Below are 25,068 nucleotides of genomic sequence, written 5' to 3'. Positions count from 1 at the left end.
CGAAGATGCGGCTCGGATCCCGCATGGCTGTGGCTGTGGCGTAGGCTGACGGCTACAGCTCCAATGAGACCCCTAGCCTGGGAACCTCCACATGCTGGGTTGCGGCTCTAAAAAGACAAAAAAAACCCAAAACACAGGGCCCCAGAAATGACTGAGGCAGGAGGCACCCTCTGCCTCAGCCCTGCCTCTTCCCCTGACACCCCTCGGGGCTTTCAGGCAGACCCAGCATCCTGCCCCAGAGCCTGGCACCACCCTCAAAGCTCCACCCACCCAGCCAGGGCAGCCTGGGGGACCAGCACTTGTCCACATCGAGGGTTCAAAGTCAGGACCCACCTGCTCCTTGAGCTGGGCAAAGGTCAACCTTATGTTTTCGTGGAAGACAACCAAGGCCTCTTTGTCCGGGATCTTCTGTGCTGTGGCATCCAGGCACCACCCCACAGTCTTGTTAATAAGGCGCAATTTGGTGTTGCCCTGGATGTAGCTGAGGCCTCCGATGGGCAGGGGGGCGGTGTGATCCACCTCTCCAGAACTGTGGGGAGAGGGGTTATAGGCTCAACAGCCCTGGGCCAGACCTTCCTGGCACCAAAGGCCTGACCCACCCCACTGAGTCACAACGTGTTTGGGACACTCCAGAAAATGTCTGACCACCCCATCCCCAGGAACTATTACCATTTAGGAGCTGATGTGCCCTTGGGAAAGCCAAACCCGGAGCCTGACTCCTTGTCTTTTTTTTTTTTTTCTTTTCTTTTCTTTTCTAGGGCTGCACTTGAAGCATATGGAAGTTCCCAGGCTAGGGTCTAATCGGAGCTGCAGCCGCCAGCCAACACCACAGACACAGCAATGTAGGATCCGAGCCACATCTGTGACCTACACCACAGCTCACAGCAATGCCAGATCCTTAACCCACTGAGCAAGGCCAGGGATCGAACCCGCAACCTCACGGTTCCTAGTTGGATTCATTAACCACTGAGCCATGATGGGAACTCCTGACTCCTTGGCTTTAATCAGAGAGCAGTTTCTTTCCCCAACCTAGTCCTCAGTTTCCACTCGACACCAGTGGCCTGGAGCCTTGTTGCCAAAACCCCCGAGAAGGCAAGCTGAGGTCGGTCACTCTGCCTTGACTAAGCAGAAAGGTGGCCTGGGAGGGCCAGGAACAGCTTTATCCTAGACACTGCTCCATTCTGGTAAAGAGATCCCTGGGTTATGTCAAAACCCATAGAATAGTCTTAACACAAGGACTAAACTTTAGTGTAAATTATAGACGGAAGTCACTAATAATGTACTAATTGCAACAAATGTTCACTAATTGTAACAAACATACCACACCAGTGCAGTCAAGGAACTTGTGCCAGACTGGGAGGGTGTGGGTATAAAGAACTCTAGGTGAGATCTGCTTGGTTATTCTATAATGTGATAAGTGCCTATTAATTATTAAAACTGTCCGGAGTCTATCGCTTTTTTTTTTTTTTTTTTTTTAGGGCCACACCTACGGCATATGGAGGCTATGAGTTGAGTCAGAGCTGTAGCTGCTGGCCTACAGCACAGCCATGGCAAAGCCAGATCCGAGCTGCATCCGTGACCTACGCCACAGCTCATGGCAACGCTGGATCCTTAACCCACTGAGCGAGGCCTGGGACTGAACCTGTGTTCTCATGGATGCTAGTCAGATTTATTTCCACTGAACCAGGACGGGAACTCCTGAAGTCTATCAATTATTAAAGCAAAAACAGGAATTCCCATCATGGCTCAGTGGTTACCGAATCTGACTAGGAACCAGTTCGATCCCTGGCCTTGCTCAGTGGGTTAAGGATCCGGCGTTGCCTTGAGCTGTGGTGCAGGTTGCAGACGCGGCTCGGATCCCGCGTTGCTGTGGCTCTGGCGTAGGCTGGTGGCTACAGCTCTGATTAGACCCCTAGCCTGGGAACCTCTATATGCCGAGGGCGTGGCCCAAGAAAAGACACACACACACACAAAAAAGGTGCCCAGCAGTCCAAGGATCACAGCCGAGGCCGCGTGTGCCCACTTGCCTGCCCCAGGTGACAGCCGCTGGCCTCCCACCCAGGTCCGGGTGGGAGTGTGGCAACTCTCAGACCCCATTCTCATCAGAGGGGTGGGCTCCAGGAGCCGGGCCTTCCAGGCAGGCCTCCTCCAGGAGGAGGACCCCAAAGACCCACCCTGATGATTCTGTCCTGCAGCTGCTGAGCTGAAAAGACCAAGCGTAGCTTTCACGGATTAACCACCCATGGCCTGTCAGGGAGGTTCTAGGAAGAACAAGGTACACAGGACAGCATGGGAGCAAAGCTGGGTTTCCTTTGGGAGAAGACACCCCATCTCACAGGAGTGTGGGTCCCAGTGCAGGCTGCCGGGGATGCTCTCCTGACTTTGGTGACATCGGGTCACACAGTGGGGAGCAAGTGAGCCCCGGGCTGGAGCTGGGGGGCCTGAGTATTTCATCCCAGGTGTGCCACCAGCCGGGTAGGTGGCGGTCACCTTTGGTGTCCCATGGCATGTCCCTCAGCACGTCTCTGGTTTCAGCTGCCGGGATGGTTTCCTTGTGGTTCTGTTTGCCCAGGGACTCCCGCAAGTCTCCCCTTCTGTGGGACAGATCCGGGTGGCATCAAGTCCTAGAGGCAGGACCCTGGTGGCCTGCACACACTCATGTTGACTCCTCTTCCTCTCTCCGCTCCACACTCCCTCACTCCCGCTTCCCAGGATGGCAAACAAACCACCTGCAGCCAAGTCCTTGTTCTCAGGAGAATCCAAGTTAAGATACCTGTGCTTCCCCACCTTCGAGTCTGAGGACTTAGGTCAATGGTTATCCTCAAGAGGATGCTATCTAATTACCTACCTGGGCAATCTTCTCAGAGGGCTGTACCAAAGCCAGGTGGTCCCCTCAGCTGTGCCAGGGCAGAACACAGCCCTGCCACTTACAGGGTGACAAGCTTAAAGAACTGCTGAGGTAGTTCCCCCATGGTCACCATGACAACCCTCAAGAGAGGCAGTGTACCAAAATGCTTCCCTCAGACATACTGTAGAGGGCATTCATTTTTGCCCACTGGGAAACAGATATGCTCTTTTCTTTGGATTTGCCAAAGTGAGAGTTGCACAAGCAAGCTTGTGGAGAAAACCTGCTTTAAGAGGAAAGCCAGGAGCTCCTGTCGTGGCTCAGTGCATGTTTGATCCCTGGCCTTGCTCAGTGGGTTAAGGATCCGGCGTTGCCCTGAGCTGTGGTGTAGGTTACAGACATGGCTCGGATCCCGTGTTGGTGTGGCTGTGGCTGTGGCTGGTGGCTACAGCTCCGATTCGACCCCTAGCCTGGGAACCTCCATATTCCGCAGGAGTGGCCCTAGAAAAGGCAAAAAGACAAAAAAAAAAAAAAAAAAAAAAAAGGAAAGCCAACACAGGGGAAAGCAGGAGGGATGGAGAGGGACAGAGGCAGGAAGACCCAGTGACACAATCTTGGGATTTTTCAAATACCTATAGACCCAGTCATGAGTTGAGTCTACCTTCCTCTGGATTGTTCACTGTCAAGAGTCAATAAGTCCCCTCTTTAAATTTAAACTAGTTTGGGGAGTTCCTGTTGTGGTGCAGCGGAAACGAATCAGACTAGTATCCATAAGGATGCAGGTTCTGTCCTTAGCCTCACTCAGTGGATCGGGGATCTGATGTTACCGTGAGCTGTCGCATAGGTCGCAGCGGTGGCTTGGATCCTATGTTGCTGTTACTGTGGCTGTGGTGTAGGCAGGCAGCTGCAGCTCTGATTGGACCCCGAGCCTGGGAACTTCCATATGCCATGGGTAAAAAGCAAAAATAAATAAATGTGTGTGTGTGTGTGTGTGTGTGTGTGTGTGTGTATACACTTAAACTAGTTTGAAAAAAAAAAAAAAAAAAAAAAAAGCCGAACTCCATTTGCAACAACATGGATGAAACTGAAGGGCATTAGGCTCAAGGGAAATAAGCCAGACACAGAAAAGACTAACATTGCATGGTCTCACTTATATGTGGAATCTGAAATCAAACAAACAAACGTCAGCCAGTCTGAGTTGGGTTTCTCTTGCTCTCAACTGGTGAATCCTAACTACATACATTTTTTGCATTCAGTGGCTAACCAGTGTCTTAGCAGCAGCCCAGCATCTGGATCAGAAGGCACAGAAGTACAGGTCTCAGCCAGTTTAATGGTTTCATTGTCAACAGAGCATTAAGATTGGGGCGGGGGGTAGGGAGCTCTGCCTCCAAACAGGGACCCTCCTCTCTCAAAATGACCCAGAGTCCTGTCTAGTCTGGCACGTGATTTTCTGCACATTGGCCATGGTTTTCAGTGGCCTCTTTTTTTTTTTTTTTTTTTTTTTTTTTGGCCTCACCCACGGCATGTGGCCAGGCATCAAACACGCGACCTGAGCCACTACAGTGACAATGCCAGATCCCTAACTTGCTGCGCCGCAAGAGAACTCCTTCAGTCGCCTCTTGGAATGTCTAGTTGACAAATCAACAGGTTGATTTATGTGCCCCCCGCTCCCCAGGAAAAAAAATCCAGTTCAATTGCCCGTGTATGATCTCCTTTATCTTCACAGTGGCTCTGATAAGTGCTGTGACAGAGACACCCCCCACCCCCGTAGTCTCTTCTCTCTTAATAATACCCCCCCCCCCGCAGCCAGCATTCTCTGGTGGTACAGTGGAGTAGGATTCCAGCATTGTCACTGCAGAGGCTTGGGTTGCTGCTGTAGTGTGGGTTCGATCCCTGGCCTGGGAACACCCACATCCCATGGGTGCAGGGAAAAAAAAAAATTGAAAATAGTGGAGTTCCAACTAGTATCCATGAGGATGCAGGTTCAATCCCTGGCCTCAATGAGTGGGTTAAGGATCCGGTGTTGTCATGAGATGAGCTGTGGCAGAGGCCCACAACTGCAGCTCTGATTCGACCCCTAGCCTGAAACCTCCCTATGCTGCAGGTGCAGCCCTGAAAATAGTAATAATAATAATAATAATACACCCTTGGATGTTTACCTGTCCATGGCCACACGCAATAGAAACTACATTTCCAAGCTTCCCCCTAGCAGGTGATCTGGTCCAAGAGTAAAGTTCTGGCCAATGGGATTTTTTTGTTGGGTTGTTTTTTTTTTTTGTTTTTGTTTTTTTGCCATTACTAGGGCCGCTTCTGCAGCATATGGAGGTTCCCAGGCTAGGGGTCGAATCGAAGCTGTAGCCACCTGGCCTAGGCCAGAGTCACAGCAATGCAGGATCCGAGCTGCGTCTGCAAACTACACCACAGCTCATGGCAACGCCGGATCCTTAACCCACTGGGCGAGGCCAGGGATCAAACCCGCAACCTCATGGTTCCTAGTCAGATTCGTTAACCACTGCGCCACGACGGGAACTCCTGACCAATGGGATTTAAGGAGAGGTCATGTGTGCAGCTTCTGAGAAGAGCCCTTAAAGGGAAGTGCATCTTCTCTTTTTCTCTCCTGCTGGCTGGAGTGCTGCACATGACGGGTCTCTTGGACCACATGGTGAGTGTGGGCACCGCAGAGCAATAAGACAGAAGAGCCTGCAGCCTAACAGCAGGGTGCACCACGCCAGCCCCAGACTGGCTGTCTCCCAGCAGAACAAACTCCCGTTTCCTAAAACCACAGCGACGGGGGTTCTCGGATACACACGAAGCTAATCCTAAAAAAATGCAGATGTGAATTGTGAACTCTCATTCTCTAGATAAGGAAACTGAAACGCAAAGAGATCAAGTGGCTGCCCAGCTGGTAAACAGCTGAACCTGGAGTGGGGAATCCAGCACAACGGCCCCAGTGCCACAGCCATGCCTGCCCACCCTCCACCCAACCCGGAGAGAAAGGGTGGCGTGGGTAACTCTCTTCTTCCCACTCTGGATTTAGTCCCTGTCTGATCTCCAGAGATGGTCTTATCTCAGTTTTATTTTTGCCGCAATTGTGTACTAACTGAACCCAAGAAACCGCGACTGGGGTAGGGCAGGGTTGAGGTGGAAACGAGTTGCTCCTTCAAAGGATTTAAGAGTACTAGAAACGTCTATCAACGCGATTTGCTCATAAACTTAAGAACCACCCATCATTTCAAAAACCCAAGTGCAAACACCACTGATTCTACTTCCCTCCTTCCTCAAACACAGCCCCAACCCCTTGGGCAACAAGGGCAGCCACTTTTTCTATCCTTAAACAAAGTAGCAGATATCCCATTTCACCCTGAAAAAGACAATAAAGAGACCTGGTTTTTATTTGTTTGTGGGAAGTTCAAGGAGTTGGGGGGGCAGGGGGGACTGGCAGTGCCAGCTGCTCCCAACCCAATTAGAGTAAATCTTTGGACTGGGTGTTGTAAACCGCCAGGTGGGGTTACGTCAGCCAGGTGGGAGCTGCGAGGGAACTGGAGACAAAGCACAGCCCCACCTAAAGGTGTCCTCAGAGAGTTGGCATGGGAGAATCCAGGCCCGGATCTGCTGCTGATTTCATAAAAGTCAGGAAACCAGAATTTTTTTTTTTTTTTTTTTTTGCTTTTTAGGGCCGCACCTGTGGCGTATAAAGGTTCCCAGGCCAGGGGTCTAACTGGAGCTACAGCTGCTGGCCTACACAACAGCCACAGCAATGCCAGATCCAAGCCGTGTCTGTGACCTACCTGCACCACAGCTCATGGCAACGCCGGATCCCCAACCCACTGATCGAGGTCAGGGATCGAACCCACAACCTCATGGTTCCTAGTCGGATTTGTTTCCGCTGTGCCTCGATGGGAACTCCTAGGAAACCAGAATTTTTTTTTTAAATTTTTAAATAATTCTTTTGACTCTTCATTTTGTGGGACCAATGTGTTCACCATTTTGTCCTCAGCGCCTCACAGGGCCTAGAATGTAGGAAGTGCTCAAATAAATGAGTAAATGAATAAATGCTAAATAATGCACACATGGAGTTCCCTGTTGTGGTACAACAGGATTGGCAGTGTCTTGGGAGCCTTGGGAGGCAGGTTTGATCCCTGGCCCGGCACAGTGGATTAAGGATCCAGCCTTGCTGCAGCTGTGGCTTAGGTCCGAACTGCAGCTTGGATCTGCTCCCTGGCCTGGGAACCCCATATGCCATGGGGCAGACAAAAAATAAAATAAATAAATAAATAAATAAATAGGGAGTTCCCGTTGTGGCTCAGCAGAGACAAATCTGACTAGGAACCGTGAGGATGCGGGTTCGATCCCTGGCCTCGATCAGTGGGTTGGGGATCCGGCGCCATGAGCTGTGGTGTAGGTCACAGACGCAGAGATGTTGCTGTGGCTGTGACATAGGTCACAGATGCAGAGATGTTGCTGTGGCTGTGGCGTAGGCCGGCGCTACAGCTCCTGATTCTATCCCTAGCCTGGGAACCTCCATATGCCACAGGTGCAGCCCTAAAAAAAAAAAAAAAGAAAGAAATTAAATAAATAAAGGACATAGGAGTTCCTGTCGTGGCGCAGTGGTTAACGAATCCGACTAGGAACCATGAGGTTGCAGGTTTGGTCCCTGCCCTCGCTCAGTGGGTTAACGATCCGGCGTTGCCGTGAGCTGTGGTGTAGGTTGCAGACGCGGCTCGGATCCCTCGTTGCTGTGGCTCTGGCATAGGCCGGTGGCTACAGCTCCGATTCAACCCCTAGCCTGGGAACCTCCATATGCCGTGGGAGCGGCCCAAGAAATAGCAACAACAACAACAACAACAAAAAGATAAAAGACAAAAAAAAAATAAAAAAATAAAAAAATAAAAAATAATAAAGGACATAACAACCCAATTCAAAAATAAGCAAAGGACTTGAATAGATATTTTTCCAAAGAAGCTATGTGAATAGCCAACAAGCACAGGAATTGCAAATCAAAACCACAATGAGATACACCTTCACACCCACTAGAAAGTCCATAAAGAAAAAACCAAAATAACAAGTGTTAGTGAGCACTGGAGAAATTGGAACTCTTTTTTTTATTTGTTTTGTTTTGGTGTCTTAGGACTGCACCTGCAGCATATGGAGGTTCCCAGGCTAGGGGTCAAATCCAAGCTTCAGCCACTGGCCTACACCACAGCCACAGCAACTTCAGATCCTTAACCCACTGAGTGAGGCCAGGGATCGAACCTGCGTCCTCACGGATACTAGTCCAATTCATTTCTGCTGAGCCACAACGGGAACTCTGAGAAACCGGAACTCTTACGCATTGCTGTAGGAATGTAAGATGGTGTAGCTGCTCTGGACAACAGTTTGGTAGTTCTCCAAAGAGTTAAAAATAGAGTTACCACTTGACCTGGCAATTCAAAAGAAGCAAAACCAAGTGTTCAGATATTTGTACACAAATATCCATAGCAGAAGTGAAGTCAGCCATACAATGAGACACCAACATCAAGTGCTTTCATGGACATGTGGAATCTGAAAAAAGGACAGACTGATCTTCTTTGCAGAACAGATGCTGACTCACATTGAAAAACTTATGGTCTCCAGAGGAGATAGTTTGGGGGGTGGGGGGATGTGCCTGGGCTGTGGGATGGAAATCCTGTGAAATTGGATTGTGATGACCATTATACAACTACAGATGTGATAAATTCGTTTGAGTAATAAAAAAATTAAATTAAATTAAAATATATATATATATATATTCATAGCAGTACTATCCACAACAGCCCAAAGGTGAAAACCCCAATACCCAGCAGTAGATAAATGAATGGATAAACGAAATATGGACTCTCCCTACAATGGAATATTACTTGACCATAAAAAGTAATGAAGTATTGATACATGCTACAACACGGATGAACCTTGAAAATATGGTATGTGAAAGAAGCCAAACACAGAAAATCCCATATTGTATAATTCCATTTAGGTGAAATGTCGAAGTTAGACAAATCTGTAGATACAGGAAGTAAAGGAAGGAATTCCCATCGTGGCTCATTGGAAACGAATCTGACTAGTATCCATGAGGACGCAGGTTCCATCCCTGCCATCGCTCAGTGAGTTAGGGATCCAGCGTTGCCCTGAACTGTGGTGTAGGTCGCAGATGAGGCTCAGACCCCGAGTTGATGTGGCTGTGGTGTAGGTGGGCAGCTATAGCTTCAGTTCGACCCCTAGGCTGGGAACCTCCATATGCTGTGGGTGCCACCCTAAAAAGGCCAAAAAAAAAAAAAAAAAAAAAAAAAGGAAGGAAGGAAGGAAAGGGGAAAGAAAGGAGGAAAAAGAAAGAAAAGTAAGTGGTTGCTTAGGACAGAGGGGATAGAGGATAGAGAGGTGATGGCCAAGGGTAGGGGGCGTTTTCTTTGAGACAATGAAAATGTTCTAAAATTGATTGTAAGGGAAGTCCCATCGTGGCACAGCGGAAACAAATCCGCCTGGAAACCATGAGGCTGTGGGTTTGATCCCTGACCTCGCTCAGTGGGCTAAGGATCTGGCATTGCCGTGAGCTGCAGTGTAGGTCACAGATGCGGCTTGGATCTAGCATTGCTGTGGCTGTGGTATAGGCCGGCAGCTGTAGCTCCCATTGGACCCCTAACCTGGGAACTTCCATATGCTGCGGGTGTGGCCCTAAAAAAGACAAAAGACAATAAATAAATTAATGAATTAAATTGATCATAGGGATGGTTGCACATATTAGTGAACATACTGAAAATGATTTAAACAAACACCTTTAAAAATAATGCACAAAATTCTACTCCAGGGTATATACATCCACCAGAAATCATACATGTGCTCACTGAAAGACAGGATATTTATATTATCTCCAATATGGAAACTACTCAAATACTCATCAGTGGTAGAAGAGAGAAACAAGGTCCTACTGTAGAGCATAGGGAACTATATTCAATATATTATGATCAACCATAATGGAAAAGAATATTCTTTAAAAGTTATACACACACGCACACGCGCACACACACACACACACACACACACAATTGGATCACTTTGCTGTGCAGGAGAAATTAATATAACATTGTAAATCAACTCTAATAAAAACAGTTGAATAGACTGTGATTTATTATTTGCAATGTTATAAAATGAGAGCAAACGAACTATGACTATCCCAAACAATATGAAATCCATTTAAAAAATGTTAAATGAAAAATGCCAGGCAGAAAAAGGTATATATTGTCTGATTCCATCGATACGTACAAAACAGGCCAAACCAGGAGTTTCTGCTCTGGCACACTGGGTTAAGGAAACTGCACTGTCTTTGCAGCGCTAAGGGTTTGATTCCCAGCCTGGTGCAGTGGATTAAGGATCTGGGGTTGCCGCAGCTGAGGTGTAGGTCGCAGCTGTGGCTCAGAGTCCGTCCCTGGCCTGGGAACTTCCATATGCTGTGGGTGTGGCAAAAAAAAAAAAAAAACAGGCAAACCAATCTATGCAAGAAAGCAGCCAAAATCCATGCAGCCAACTGGGTGCTGGCTTTACAAGTGTGTTCAGTCTATGAAAAACTCATCAAGCTAGCACATAAGATGTGGGTACTTTTCTGAATCTATGTTATACGTCAATGCAAAGTTTAAAAGAAGACCCTCCTAGGGCTTAAGCCACTGTTGCTATAAACACAATTCATAACCTAACTTTAGCAACAGGCTGTGGTATCTATTTGCCATCCTGTCAGAAAAATTAAAGCAACATGTTATCTCTTCTGTGCAAAATCCATGCATACATAAATAAATAAAGCCAGGCAAGCCAAGTAAACACATCTGTTTGTGATCTCCACCTTAGAAATTACTCAAGAAAAGAAATAAGTGCATTTTTTTTTTCTTTTCTGGCCACCCCGTGGCATGTGGAGTTCCCAGGGGCCAGGGATCAGATCCAAGCTGCAGCTGCAGCAATGCCAGGTCCTTAACCCACCGTGGCAGGTCTGGGATCAAATCCTCAAACGCAGCCCAGTGCACCAGAAAGGCAGCCGATCCCTGTTTTGCCACAGCAGGAGCTCCAATAAGTGCCGTTGGGTTTTTTTTTTTTCGGTTTTTTTTTTGGCCGCCCTGCAGCACATGGAGCTCCTGGGCCTGGGATCAGATCCAAGCCACAGCCAAGAACTAAGCTGCACTAATGCCTGATCCACTGTGCCAGGCTGGGATCGAACCTGCATCCCAGTGCTCCCAAGCCAATCCCACTGCACCACAGCGGGAGCTCCAATAAGTGCCATTTTGAGTGGAGCAGGATTTTCCTTTCTGAGAGTTTCAATAGATGAGAGAGCAGTGTGTGTGCCCTCTGCGTGGTACACCGTGACTGCTGCCCAGGAAACCCGTTTCCTCCGTGGATACATATTTCCCCACGTTCAGGAGCAGCTCAGGACACACTGCCTACTATTTAGAATGTGGCTCACTGGATGCAAGGCTTTGGTCCAGAAGACAGCCCCCCAACTGGAATATTGTTCCAGTGGGAAACTCGGAGCCACCTGATGATAACTACTTGACAGTGTAATTTCCAAGAATGTCTGTAGAGATGTTTAATGACAAGTCAGGAGTGTAATGACTCTGATTGATGAAACAGATGGGCACACTCAGTGGGGAAGGGCAGAGATGGGCAAGGGATGTGAGGAACCGAAGGAAGGGGCAGAAGCATGAACATCTCCCCTGTGAAGCTGTCAGGCAGGTTTTCTCAGGCAAATCATCCCAAGGGCTCTTATCCCTGTCTTACAAGTGGAGAAAATTGAGAGAGAAGTTAAGCCACCTGTCCAAGCTGCCACCCTAAAAATGCACTAAAACAGCCTCATCACTAGATCACAAACAGCTCTCCACTAAAACAGACAGGGGACCTTGACACAGGAAACACGACAATAACCAAACTTGCAGGAGAAGGAAGACAAGTGGCCAGTAAGCATAGAAGAAGATGTCTATGTTACAAATTAAAGCAAAATAACCGCGAGAGATCAGCAAAGACGGAAAATATTGATATTATGATGTCTGCAATTGATTTTCCAATGGCAGCCAAAAATATGTGTGCACAGAGTTCCCACTGTGGCTCAGCGGTCACAAACCCCACTAGCATCCATGAGCACTCGGGTTCAATCCCTGGCCTTGCTCAGTGGGTTAAGGATCCAGGTTGCTGCAAGCTGCGGCGTAGCTTGCAGATGTGGCTTGGATCAGGTGTTGCTGTGGCTGTGGCGTTGGCTGGCAGCTGCAGCTCCAGTTTGACCCCTAGCCTGGGAACTTCCATATGCAGTGAGGGCGGCTCTTAGGAAAAAAATTAAAAATTTAAGAATTTTTTCAAAAATATGTGTGTGTCTATAAGAAGGTTTCTACAAAGAGCATTATTAGGGAGTTCCCACTGTGGCACAGTGGGTTAAGAACCTGACTACAATATGAGAAAAAAAATATATATATTATAACTGGGTCAATTTGCTATACAGCAGAAATTGACAAAACATTGTAAATCAACTATAATTAAAAATTTAAAAAAAAAGAACCTGGGAGTTCCCATCGTGGCACGGCAGAAACAAATCTGACTAGGAACCATGAGGTTGCGGGTTCGATCCCTGGCCTTGTTCAGTGGGTTGAGGATCTGGCGTTGCCATGAGCTGTGGTGTAGGTCGCAGACGCGGCTTGGATCTGGCGTTGCTCTGGCTGTGGCATAGGCTGGCAGCAACAGCTCCAAAGAGTCCCCTAGTCTGGGAACCTCCATATGTTGCCCTAAAAAGACCAAAAAGACAAAAAAAAAAAAAAAAAAAGAAAGAAAGAAAGAAAGAACCTGATCACAGCAGCTCAGGTAGCTGCAAAGGCATGAATTTGATCTTGGCCAGCCCAGTGGGTTAAGGATCTGGTGTTGCTACAGCTGTGGCACAGGTGGAAGCTTTGGCTTGGATTCGATTCCTGGCCTGGGAACTTCCATACACTGGGTGCAGCTGTGAAAAAAAAAAGGGGGGGGATTATTCATTTTTATGGATAAGGTAAGAGTTCCTTTTCTTAAGCTTCCAAATCTAAGGGTGGCCACACTGGGTCCTTTTCTGAATGTAGCGCTCTTTACACTTTACTTTTTACCCCTCCTCTGGGGGTTGTGCAGGGGCTGGAGCAGCAAACCTGAGCCTGAGGGTGCCACAGGCCCATGGAGAAGCACCCCCACTTGGCTCTCACCTCCCAGCCCTCAAGTCCGCACTGGTTTTTTCCCGTGCTTTATTTTGTGGCATCTGATTAACCTTCCTTGCTGCCTTGGATCCCACGGTGCCAGGTCACCTCTCCTGGCACCAGGCATGATGGCTTTGCATCCTAATTTCACAGTCCCTGGTTAAAGCAACCTGGAAAGCCTTGTGCCCCAGGGTTGGCTCTGCCCAGTACAGCCTAGCCTAGCCATCCAGCAGGCCCTAGACAAAAAACACGAGCTGGCTGGCTCAGGGAACTCCTGTGACGAGCCGTAGCATTCTGTGACATTTTAGGGCTGGCACCTAAAATCAGAACTAGAATTCTCTGTGGGCACCAAGGATCACAGCTCCTGACAGGATCAGGCAGAGACCAGAGGCAGAGCATGAGGGAGCTCTGAAGGAGTCATGGGGGCAGGGACCTCAGCAGACAGGCCTGCAGAATCTAGTTGAGGAAGAAGCTGTTTGTTTTGCCTTCTGTTACGCATTACCTGCTGCCTAGAGGCTCTTGGAACCTGGGCCAGGACATTACAGGTGAACCCTCCCTGCCAGAGGCTGGAATTGCCCCAGATCTGGGGCAAGAACTCTTAAACCTTTCAGAAGCCTCCAAGAAGGGAGGGTGACTGGACATGAGGGACCCACAGAACCGCAGGAATGTCCCCCACAATGAGGCTGACCCCCTGCTCGCCTGGGCAGGGTGCCATGCCATGCCACCAGCAAGAAGGCTTTAGAAAGAAAGTGGAGATCAATAGCCTGCTTTTGTTCCAAGTCATGCACTGATCTCTGTTCCTCCCGTCATAGGCATTTGATGCCGGGCTGGTCCCTGGGCTCTAAGAAAAAAGACAAATCACCAGCAAAGCTAAAAGAGAGCAACTGCATGGGTTTACAGATTTCATTTTATATGTAAGAGACAAAGGATTGGTATTGAAGCTATAAATCAATCGAGGACAAGTAATCTAACACAGTAAATGAGCAAAGAATATGAGTAGTCACAGAAGACTTTTCAAAAGATGCCCACCCTCACTGGTAATCAGGGAGGCATAAACCAGACCACAGTAAGATACCCTTTAGCCCCCACCAGAGTGGCAAACCCTTCAATGTTCGGTAATACTGTTTGCCAGGCTGTGGGGAAACACAACTCTTGATAGCTACTGCTGGTCACAGCAGCACAGCCTTTCAAGGGCAATTTCTAAAAAAAGCTGAAAATGTCACCCTCTTAACACAATAATTGCATGGTTGAAGATAGAATCATAAAACAGACATCTATACAGTAGATTAAAAGAATTGTCTATATCTATAGGTATCCATGTAAACAGATCTCAAAAACACACTGTTGGGTGGGAGTTTCCGTCACGCCTCAGCAAAAACAAATCCGACTAGTATTCATGAGGACGCAGATTTGATCCCTGGCCTTGCTCAGTGGCCTAAGGATCCAGCATTGCTGTGGCTGTTGTGGAGGCCGATAGCTACAGCTTTGATTCAACCTGTAGCCTGGGAACTTCCATATGCCTCAGGTGTGACCCTAACAAAGCAAAAAAACAAAAACACACTGTTGGGCGAAAAAAGAAGGGCACAGTGGTATATTTTTTGCTAAGAACTGTAAACACCTAAGTGTGGTTTATGGACACAAAAAACAAGAAAAACTGGGGTTTTTTTGTTTGTTTTTTTTAGGGCCTCACCTTCAGCACATTGAAGTTCCCAGACCAGGGATCGAATCAGAGCTGCAGCTGCTGGCCTAGCCACAGCCACAGCCACGGCCACACCGGAACCTTAACCCTCTGAGGGGGGGCCTGGGATCAATCCCGTGTCCTCATGGATTCTAGTCAGGTTCATTACTGCTGAGCCACAAGGGGAGCGCCCTATAATCTACTGTTTAAAAGCAAAAGACATGCTCTGACATGACATGCATTCAATTTCTGACAGTGGCTCTCTGCCTGTCTGAGGGGTGGGTTGGAGGAGGCTTACAAAAGGGACGTCGACTTGATCTATTTCTTTCTTTTATGAACAGTTTTCTAATTTTTTTCTTTTTTTTTGTTTTTGTTTTTGTTTTTGTCTTTTTTAGGGCCGCACCTGTGGAATCTGGAAGTTCCCAGGCTTGGGGTCAAATCAGAGCTGCAGCTGCCGGTCTGCACCACAGACCCAGCAATGCAGGATCTGAGCCATGTCTTTGACCTACACCACAGCTCACGGCAATGCTGGATCCTTAACCCACTAAGCGAGGCCAGGGATCAAACCCACTTCCTCATGGATACTAGTCAGGTTCGTTTCCACTGAACCACAAGAACTCAAGTTCTAATTTCTATGTGCCCACATTGGTGAGTGGCACATTTATGCCAGCAACAACGTAACAACTATTGTTCAAGAAAAAGAAGGTGGAGCTCCCTGGCGGTTCAATGGGTTAAGGATCCGGTGTTGTCATTGCTGTGGTTGGGTCACTATTCTGGTGTGGGTTCGACCCTGGCCTGAGAATTTCTGAATGCCATGGGCATGGCCAAAATAATCCCAAACTTGACACCACAAGCACGATTCATAAAATTGGTAAACCAGATCTCATCAAAATTAAAACTTTCTGCTCTGCCAAAGACCCTGTTAAGAGGACAAAAAGGTGAGCTACCGAGTGGGAGAAAATATTTGCAAACTACGTATTTGACAAGTATATCTAGACTGCATAAAGAACTCTGAAAACTCCACAGTAAAAAACCAAACAATCCCACTTGAAAATGGGCAAAAGACATAGATATTTCACCAAAGAGGATATACAGGTGGTGAGTAAGCACATGAAATTTACTCAACATCATTAGCCATTAGGAAAATGCATATTAATACCGCAATAAGATATCGCCATACACCTACCCGAAGGGGAAAAATTAAAAACAGTGACAACACCAAAGGCTGAAGAGGATGCTGATCACCCATACATTGTTGATGAGAATGTAAAATGGTACAATCATTCTGGAAAACAGGTAGTGTCTGTGCAACTATACATGCAACTACCATGTAAACCAGCAATTGCACTTCAGCGCAATTATCCCCAAGAAATACATTTCGTTGGCCCTCTGAACCCACAGGCTCCATATGCAGACGTGGACCAGAAGATACAGAGAGCTGACTCTACTACAATCCTTTTGGGTTTTGGGTTTTTTGTTTGTTTGTTTGTTTGTTTTTTGCTTTTGAGGGCCACACCCATGGCATATGGAAGTGCCCAGGCTAGGGGTCAAACTGGAGCTGTAGCTGCTGGCCTATACCACAGCCACAGCAACCCAGGATCCAAACCGCGCCTGCGACCTACACCACAGTTCACGGCAATGCCAGATCCTTCACCCACTGAGTGAGGCCAGGGATTGAAACCGCAACCTCATGGTTCCTAGGCGGATTCGTTTCCGCTGCACCACGATGGGAATTCCTACTACAGTCCTTCCATATGAGAGACTTAACCATCACAGATTTGGGTACTGACAGAGGTCCTGGAACCAGTCTCCTGCGAACACCAAAGAGAACCATAAAGAATTATGGTCGCAGATAAATGAAAATATGTTCACACAAAAACCTGAACTGGGAGTTCTCATAATGGCTCAGTGGTTAATGCATCCGACTAGGAACCATGAGGTTGCAGGTTTGATCCCTGGCCTTGCTCAATGGGTTGGGGATCCGGTGTTGCCATGAGCTGTGGTGCAGGTCGCAGACGTGGCTCGGATCTGGCATTGCTGTGGCTCTAACGTAGGCCAGCAGTTACAGCTCCCATTCGACCCCTAGCCTGGCAATTTCCATATGCCGCAGGAACGGCCCTAGAAAAGGCAAAAAGACAAAAAAACAAAACAAAACAAAAACATGAACTGAATGCTTGTAGCTGCCCAATTTGAAAAAAACTGGAAACAGGAATTGCCCCTGTGGCGCAAAGGGCTGGGGGCATTTCTGCAGTGCCAAGATTTGATCCCCAGCTCGGTACAGTGGATTAAAGAATCTGGTGTTGCCACAGCTACAGTGTAGGTTGCAACCATGCCCCGGATCTGAATTCTGACTTAAGAACTTCATGTGCTGACTGGAGGCCAAAAATAAAAAGAAGAAAGAGGAGTTCCCATTGTGGCACAGTGGTTAATGTATCCCGCGTTGCTGTGGCTCTGGCGTAGGCTGGCAGCTACAGCTCCGATTAGATCCCTAGCCTGGGAACCTCCATATGCTGCGGGAGCAGCCCAAGAAATGGCAAAAAGACCAAAAAAAAAAACAAAAAACAAACAAAAAAAAAAATACCAGAGTCGAAAAAAGAAGAAAGAAAGAACTGGAAATAACCCGAAGGTCCTTCAGTGGGTGAAGGGTTAGACCAATTCTACATCCATAGCAAGGAATTCTATTTAATGATAAAAAGAAAGGAACCATTGATACACAAAACAACCTGAATGAATCTCGAGAATTATGCAGAGTGGAAAAAAAAAAAATCCCAAAAGATTGGATAATACGACTCCAATTACATAATATCTTGAAATGACAAATGCTATTAACAGAAAACAAATAAGAGATTGTTAGAAGCTAAGGAGGGGTGGAGATGGGAGAGGAGTAAGTGTGGCTATAGAAGAGAAACTTGAAGGGTCCTGTGCTGGTGACACTGTATCAGTGGGAACACGGTGGCTGTGATACTGTATTACAGTTTTGCAAGATGTTACCATTGGGGGAAACTGGATAAGGGGTATGTGGGATCTGTTTGTGCTACTGCTTACAACTGCAGGTGAATGTATGATTATCTCAAAATAAAAGTTTTTGAAAAAAAAAAAAATTCTTGGAGTTCCTGTTGTGGCTCAGAGGAAATGGCTCAGAGGAAATGAACCTGACTAGTATCCATGAGGATGCAGGTTTGATCCCTGGCCTTACTTAGTGTGTTAAGGATCCAGTGTTGCCGTGAGCTGTGGCGTATGTCACAGATGAGGCTCGGATATGGCGTTGCTGTGGCTGTGGCGTAGGCTAGCGGCTACAGCTGCAATTCGACCCCTAGCCTGGGAATCTCCATATGCCACAGGTGTTGCCCTAAAAAGACAAAAAAAGAAAAAAAAAGTAAAAAAAAAAAAAAAAGAAGCTACATACAAGAGTCTATACTTATTCTCTCTAAGATTCAAGAGTAGAAAAACTGATCTATGGAGAGTGTTGTGACATTGGTAGTCTCTGGTTGGGGAAGGGAACTGACTGGAAATGAGGACTGGAGAAATTTCTAGAACTGCGCTGTCTAGATGGTAGTGGTTCTAGAACATTTGAAATGTGGCTGGTCTGAATTGATGTCTTCTGTAAGTGCTGAACAAACACCAGATTTGGAAGACGTATGAAATAAAGAATATAAAATATCTCCTTAGCCATGTTTAAAAGATTGGTTACAGGCTGAAATGATGTCTTAGCTCTACCAAGTTACGGAAAATGTGTTGTTAAAATTAATATCGCCTATTTCTCATTACTTTTTATTTTGTTTACTTTTTTCCCCTTTTGTGGCCACACCCACAGCATATGGAAGTTCCTCGGGCCAAGGATCAAATTCAAGCCTCAGCTACAACCTATGCCACAGCTATGACAACGCCAGATCCTTAACCCACTGTGCTGGCTGGAAATCAAACTGGCACCACCACACAGACAAGCCAGATCATTAACCCACTGAGCCACAGGGGAGCTTCTATTTTATTTATTATTATTATTATTATTATTATTATTATTATTATTATTATGGCCATGTCCATGGCATGTGGAAGTTCCCAGGCCAGAGAGCAAACCCATGCCACAGTAGCAACCCAAGCCACAGCAGTGACAACTCTGGATCCTTAACCCACTGTGCCACCAAGAATACCCTCCTATTAATTTTTTTAATATGGCTACTAGAAAACAAAATTATATATGTGGCTCCCATTATATTTCTACTGAACGGCACTGTTTTAGAGTAATGCACAAGTTCTGTTTCTTGGGGTGTTGCATAATGGGTGTATACATTTCTTAATAGCCATCAAGCTGTACACTTAAGATTTGCACATTTTACTGTCTGTAATTATACCATAAAGCCCCGTAATCTTTTCACCACCAAATATAGCTTTCCTGAAGGAGTCCACAGCCTGCAAAGGACACAGACTACAAAAAACCCCCAAGTGGTAAGAGCTACAATAAAGATTTTGAAGAGTTCCCTTCATAACTCAGCAGTTAACAAACCCAGAGAGGATCCATGAGGATGTGGGTTCAATCCCTGACCTCGATCAGTGGGTTAAGGATCCATCCTTGCCATGAGCTTGACGTAAGTTACGGACGTGGCTGAGGGCCTGCGTGGATGTGGCTGTGGCATAGGCAACTGTAGCTCTGATTCAACCCCTAGCCTCAGAACTTCCATATGCCTCAGGTGTGGCCCTAAAAAGACAAATATATATATATATATACATATTTTTTTTTTGAGCAAGGCACTCTATATTTGTGGAAATTTCCATTTTTAGCTCAAATAAAACTGATAGTGGGAGTTCCCGTCATAGTGCAGTGGTTAGCGAATCCGACTAGGAACCATGAGGTGGCGGGGTTCGATCCCTGGCCTTGCTCAGTGGGTTAAGGATCCAGCGTTGCCGTGAGCTGCGGTGTAGGTTGCAGACGCGGCTCAGATCCCACATTGCTGTGGCTCTGGCATAGGCCAGTGGCTACAGCTCCTATTGGACCCCTAGCCTGGGAATCTCCATATGCCACGAGAGTGGCCCTATAAAAAAGGCAAAAAGATAAAAAACAAACAAACAAACAAAAAACTGATAGCGAATGTGTGTTTGTGCCTATGTAGAGAAGAACACCGACTCAGAGACCAGGCCCAAAGAACACAGACTCGGAGATCAGGCCCAAAGAACATGGACTCAGAGATCAGGCCCAAAGCCCAGAATGTCCACAGAAATAGTGCAGAGTGCCTCTTGTCCAAGTGGCCTATTTTACAAAGAAACCAAGGTCCAGACAGGGTGAGTAACTTGCCTAAAGCCATACTGAACTAGAAGTGGTAGGGCTGGGATTTTCTGTCCTGTGGTGTAACTCCCAAACTGAGAAGCACGTGTGCCGGTTAGGTTCCCAAAACATGATTCCTAAGCTCGAAACAGCTTGTTTATTTCTGAAGGGAGAGGCGCCTGGTAGCATTATTGGTACCTGCCATTTATCAAGACACTCCCCCAGCCAGGCCCTTTCAAGGGATGAAATTACATCCTATACTTTGGTTTCTTCAACACATGATCGGGGGTTGGGGGGGAGAGCAGCCCTTTATCCCAGCACTCAGCATAAGCACGATGTGTCTGTCAACAGCCAGAGCAGCCCCAGGTTGGTTTAAGTAGACCTGTGTTCTTCCTACTCTCCAGACAGGCTTCTAAGCCGTGGATCTTGGAATAATTGTAGGAATGTCCAAAGCCATTATTGCACAAGCCCTATCATTAATGCAATGGGTTGAAGGTCTCCTTAGAGTCAGGCCACGAATTAAGAATTTTCTGGGAGTTCCCGTCGTGGTGCAGTGGTTAACAAATCCAACTAGGAACCATGAGGTTGCAGGTTCGATCCCTGGCCTCGCTCAGTGGGTTAAGGATCCGGTGTTGCCGTGAGCTGTGGTGTAGGGTGCAGACGTGGCTCGGATCTGGTGTTGCTGTGGCTGTGGTATAGGCCAGTGGCTACAGCTCTGATTAGACCCCTAGCCTGGGAACCTCCATATGCTGTGGGTGCAGCCCTAGAAAAGACAAAAAAAAGATGAAAAAAAAAAGAAAAAGATTTTTCTTAAAAAAAAAAAAAAAATAGGGAGTTCACGTTGTGACCTAGTGGTTAATGAATCCAACTAGCATCTATCAGGACTCGGGTTCAATTCCTGGCCTCGCTCAGTGGGTTAAGGATCCGGCATTGCCATGAGCTGTGGTGTAGGTTGCAGCCGTGGCTTGGATCCCGAGTTGCTGTGGCTGTGGCAGGGGCCACCAGCTACAGCTGTGATTCAGCCCCTAGCCTGAGAATCTCCATGTGCCCCAGGTGCAGCCCTAAAAAGACAAAAGACGGGGGAAAAAAAAAAAAAAAAAACAACATTCTTATGTGACCTCACTTAACTCTCACAACAACACCGTTTACAAACAACAAAGGTCTCAAGTTCAACTGATTCCGGAAGCTACCAGCTAGAAAGTGGTTCTTTGAACACAGATCTGTCTGGCTCCAAAATCTTTGTAGACTGAATAAATAAATAATGTGAGAGATCTTAGCAAGGCTTCATATCCAAGGTTCAAAAGAGTTTAGGGCAAGCAAGCGTTCATACAAGTATATAGACTTCATCCTTCAAACTACAGCCCTGTCATTGGAGATCAGGCTCATATTCTGGGCTCTTTAGAAAGTCTTACCCAGTCCCATTCCTACCAGTCAGATTCTTCCCTGCTTTGATTGACACCCTCCCTGGTACAGCATCCTTACTTCCTTGAATCAGTGGGTCTATGATCTTTCCCTGTAGAGCCCTTTTAGTCAAAGAAGTCACTGAAAACAAGTTCATCCATCCTTGTATCCCCCATTGCACCCGCCACAGTAGACTGCATACCTGCATCATTCACAGATTACAATGTCTAAATTTATAGTTTCTTTTCTTTTTTTTTTTTTTGTATTTTTTTTTTGTCTTTTTTTTTTTGTCTTTTTAGGGTCGCACCTGCACATATGGAGGGTCCCAGGCTAGGGGTCAAATTGGAGCCGTAGCTGCCAGCCTACGTGACAGCCACAGCAAGGCGGGATCCGAGCTGCACCTGTGACCTACACCACAGCTCACGGCAACACCGATCCTTAGCCCAGTGAGTAAGGATAGGGATCGAACCTGCATCCTCACGGATACTAGTTGGGTTTGTTAACCACTGAGCCACGATGGGAACTCCTAAACCACTGTTCTTTCTGTCTTCCCCAGCCCTAAGTGCTCGCAATAACCCAGGTGCAGCTGCCTCACAGGCTTCCCCAAGGAATCAGCATGGGATTCCTCCCTCCAAAGCTCCTGGAAGCCCCAGACTAGACCATTTCCCATTCCTGGGGAATAGCGTGTGTGTGGACAAGGGGAAGGGGTTGATAGTTCAGGAGATCTGGAGAGCAATGGACAGCTTCCTCTTTCCTTCTGGGGAAAAAGGGCTCTGGACAGCCCTGACCTTGATGGATAGAGGAGTGTCCAGCAGATCCAGGCACTAGACTTGGGGCTGGGCAGAGCCCAACATTTTGGCAACTGATCTGGAAAGAGGACCAGGTGCAAGAAAGAGGTCACTGAGGAGGGGGTCCTTTCCTCCCTTCAAATCACTTGGAAGTCCTACCTAGACACCACTGGGAGGTTCTTAGGGACCAAGCCTGCCCCAAAGCAAAGGCTGAGAGGAGCAAGCCTTTGTCAATTCAGCAAGTAGGTACCATTAGTGACAACGCCACAGGCTCCTGGCTCAGGTCACATGCTCAAGTCACACAGCAAGTAGGTGGAGGCACTAGGGCTATAACCCAAAGCAGCCTGGCTTCAAAATTCTTGCTTTTTCCTAACAGGCAAAACTAAGGATCTGATAAGGAATAGACATGGGTGCTGGTCAGCAAGAAAGCGAGCTATATGGGACCAGGTCAGAAAGAGCAGAGGACAAAAGTCCAGGAGCTTTCCACACGGCACCCAGAACACGGAGCAGTGGTCATCCTGACTTGTCTCTGTACTAGGCTACAAGTCCCCGGAGGACTGGGTTCTATGACTTTCATAACTACGGCACCCATCAGGGGTTGGTCATGATGAAGGCTCTCGGGAGTATAGGCTGAATGCTTGAGACTCCTGAGGGTTTCCGAGAGGACAGGAGGAGCAAAATCAGGCCAAACGACCAGAGTCAGTAGGGAAGGGCTCATGCACGAGTGCATGGAAAGGATGGGAGGGAATTAGGCCAGATGCTCAGGAAATTCTTCTCTGGACACATGGCTCTCCTCCTGACACAGAGTCAGAAATTTCTCGGAGGCCTAGTACCCCTACCCTAAGGTTACAGGACTGTAGCAAGTAAGGGACCTGCTTTGTTTACACATAAAAAAAAAGTCAAAGGTCCAGAACGATTGCAAAGGTGGCCTGATGTACATCATGAAACATGTACACCCACCCCCGCCCCCGCCCGGAGTCCAGAAGTGAGGCTTGAAGGCTGTGGGGTGGTGATGGCAGAGCTTGCCTAGGAAGGCACTTAGCAGGAGGTCGTGAGTGACGGAGCCAGCAGAGAAGCATTCTCGTCCTCAGAATCCCATCTGCTGACCTTCTTGAGCCACCTCCAGAAAAATCAGGCCCAGCAATCCGAAAGCACTGCATGCTTTCTACCAGCTAGTTCAAAACACTGTGATCTCCAGAGTTCCAGCCAAAGAGGAGTTTGGACCTCCCATCAACTTCCCTCATCTGTTTTTTTTTTTTTTTTTCGTTTTGTTTACACCATGCCGGCAAGACAAGAAACCTCTTCGAGCTTCTCCTCCCTTTTCAATGCCCAGGCCTACATGGCACCTGGGGTCCAAAACCCTGTCCTGACCCCAGAGCCAGTACCTGGCCTAGGTGGGTGGCAGGGCAGGCTCAGTGGTGGCCAGGCCTCCCCCTGCTGGGTGCTAAAGATAAAAGCCACCGCTAATAACTAGCGGGAGCCCAGCCCTGCTTCCCAAACACATTTTCACATCTGCACTCTTAGAGGGAGGTAGTATTGCTTACGCTGCTGCTTTAGAGGCAGCACACTTGCTAGAAAAACACTTCCTTCATCTGCCAGGGCACTTTCCTTCTTCACCAGAGCAGAAGAAAAGAGGCCAAGGAAGCAGCAAGGAGCCCAGCAGGGTTTATCAGCAGCAGAGGAGGAGAGGGGAGACTGCTGAGCTTCAGGACCTGGGGCGCACAAGACGGGGTGGAAGATCCCCAAGTTTAACCATGAAAAGGTTCCAGCTCAGAAGGAGTGTCCTGGGGAGAGAGTCCAGGCCTTGGGCCAGACTGCTAATGGCTCCCACTCCCGGCCATCAGTATGCCCGCGACTGGAAGAATCTAGAGTCTTGAACCAGAACCCAGAGTCTGTGCAGAGTCCCTGCAGCTGCAGCCCCAGCCTGTGTGGGCCAGGCCAGCATTTCCTGTTGCCTAGGTGCCAGATTCAGGGTACCTGCTCTCTCGCCTGTGCTGCCCAGGGGTGCAGCCGCCGCGAGTCTCCCAGCTTGAGTGCCATCTGCCCCCTGCGAGGCTCTGCAGACCGCCCCCCCCCCCGCCGCCCCCCGCCCAGGATCCCCACCCAGGGGACTGGCCCGTCCCTTCTCTTCCCGGGGCCGCGTACCTGAGGGGACGGACGCCCCACAGCCTCGCTTCCTGCCAAACCCGGGAGAGGCCGCCCCGGGCCCCCAGCACCTCCGGCCTCCCGGCGCACAGCCTCACGACGCGCAGCATCCCGAGGTAGACGGCCATGGCTCGCGACGTCAGCGTCCCGGCCCGGAGTAAACTTTTAAAGCGCGCCGAGGCGGGGCGAAGCGCGGGGAGGCGGGAGGGTCGCCTCTGCCTATGGGTTGCGGAGAAGTTGGGGCCGGCCGGGGCGGGGCGAGGCGAGGCCCAAACGAGGCGTGGAGGAAGTGCCCGATCCCGGGCCACCTTCCCTGGGACCCGCTTCCCTGCCCCGCCCCCCACCCACCCTCGAAGAATTGCCTTGGTTTCCCCTCTGGACCCGACAGTCCCTGCCGCAGGACCCCGGCAGCTCTCCCCTTCCAACCACTAGGGGCCTGAGTTTGGGGGCGCAGGAACGTGTTGATTTCGTAAAGGGGGAACCAGCGGCGCGGCCAGACGCGTCCATCCCCCCCCCCCCAAGAGCCGGCTTAGCGCACAGGTCACGTGCTGGTTCCCGGGTTGTGGGCCAGAGGCCAGGGGGAGCCGGTGCGAGGCTCCCCCAGGCCTGCCAGCTGGAGCACAGGGCCCGCGGGGGAGGGGAGGCAGCCGGGACAAAAGGTGCAGCGGGTGAGGACCCCCCACCCCACCGCGGGGCGAGTCCTGGCTGAGGACAAACGCCAGCTCCAGTTGGTACTCCCGTGTCCCAAGGGGCAG

The 25,068-nt window shown here is 48.5% G+C and overlaps 1 protein-coding gene across 2 annotated transcripts in view; it reads right to left on the bottom strand.

Moving 5' to 3' along the window:
* ACSF2 (acyl-CoA synthetase family member 2) overlaps positions 1-24,598 on the bottom strand; it is a 38,563-nt gene extending 13,965 nt beyond the window's left edge. The window contains exons 1-2 of one of the 2 annotated variants that reach the window (XM_003131573.4): positions 24,314-24,598; positions 334-529 (exon numbers count right to left, since the gene is read on the bottom strand). In XM_003131573.4, coding sequence (XP_003131621.3) covers positions 334-529; positions 24,314-24,441 — 324 coding nt within the window. In that variant the 5' untranslated portion in view covers positions 24,442-24,598. The remainder of the gene's footprint in view (positions 1-333; positions 530-24,313) is intronic. The other variant, XM_021067162.1, reaches the window with a different exon arrangement.

The sequence above is a fragment of the Sus scrofa genome, chromosome 12 (assembly GCF_000003025.6).
Source record: "Sus scrofa isolate TJ Tabasco breed Duroc chromosome 12, Sscrofa11.1, whole genome shotgun sequence".
Taxonomy (NCBI): Eukaryota; Metazoa; Chordata; class Mammalia; order Artiodactyla; family Suidae; genus Sus; species Sus scrofa.
This window is presented reverse-complemented; position numbering and strand designations above follow the sequence as displayed.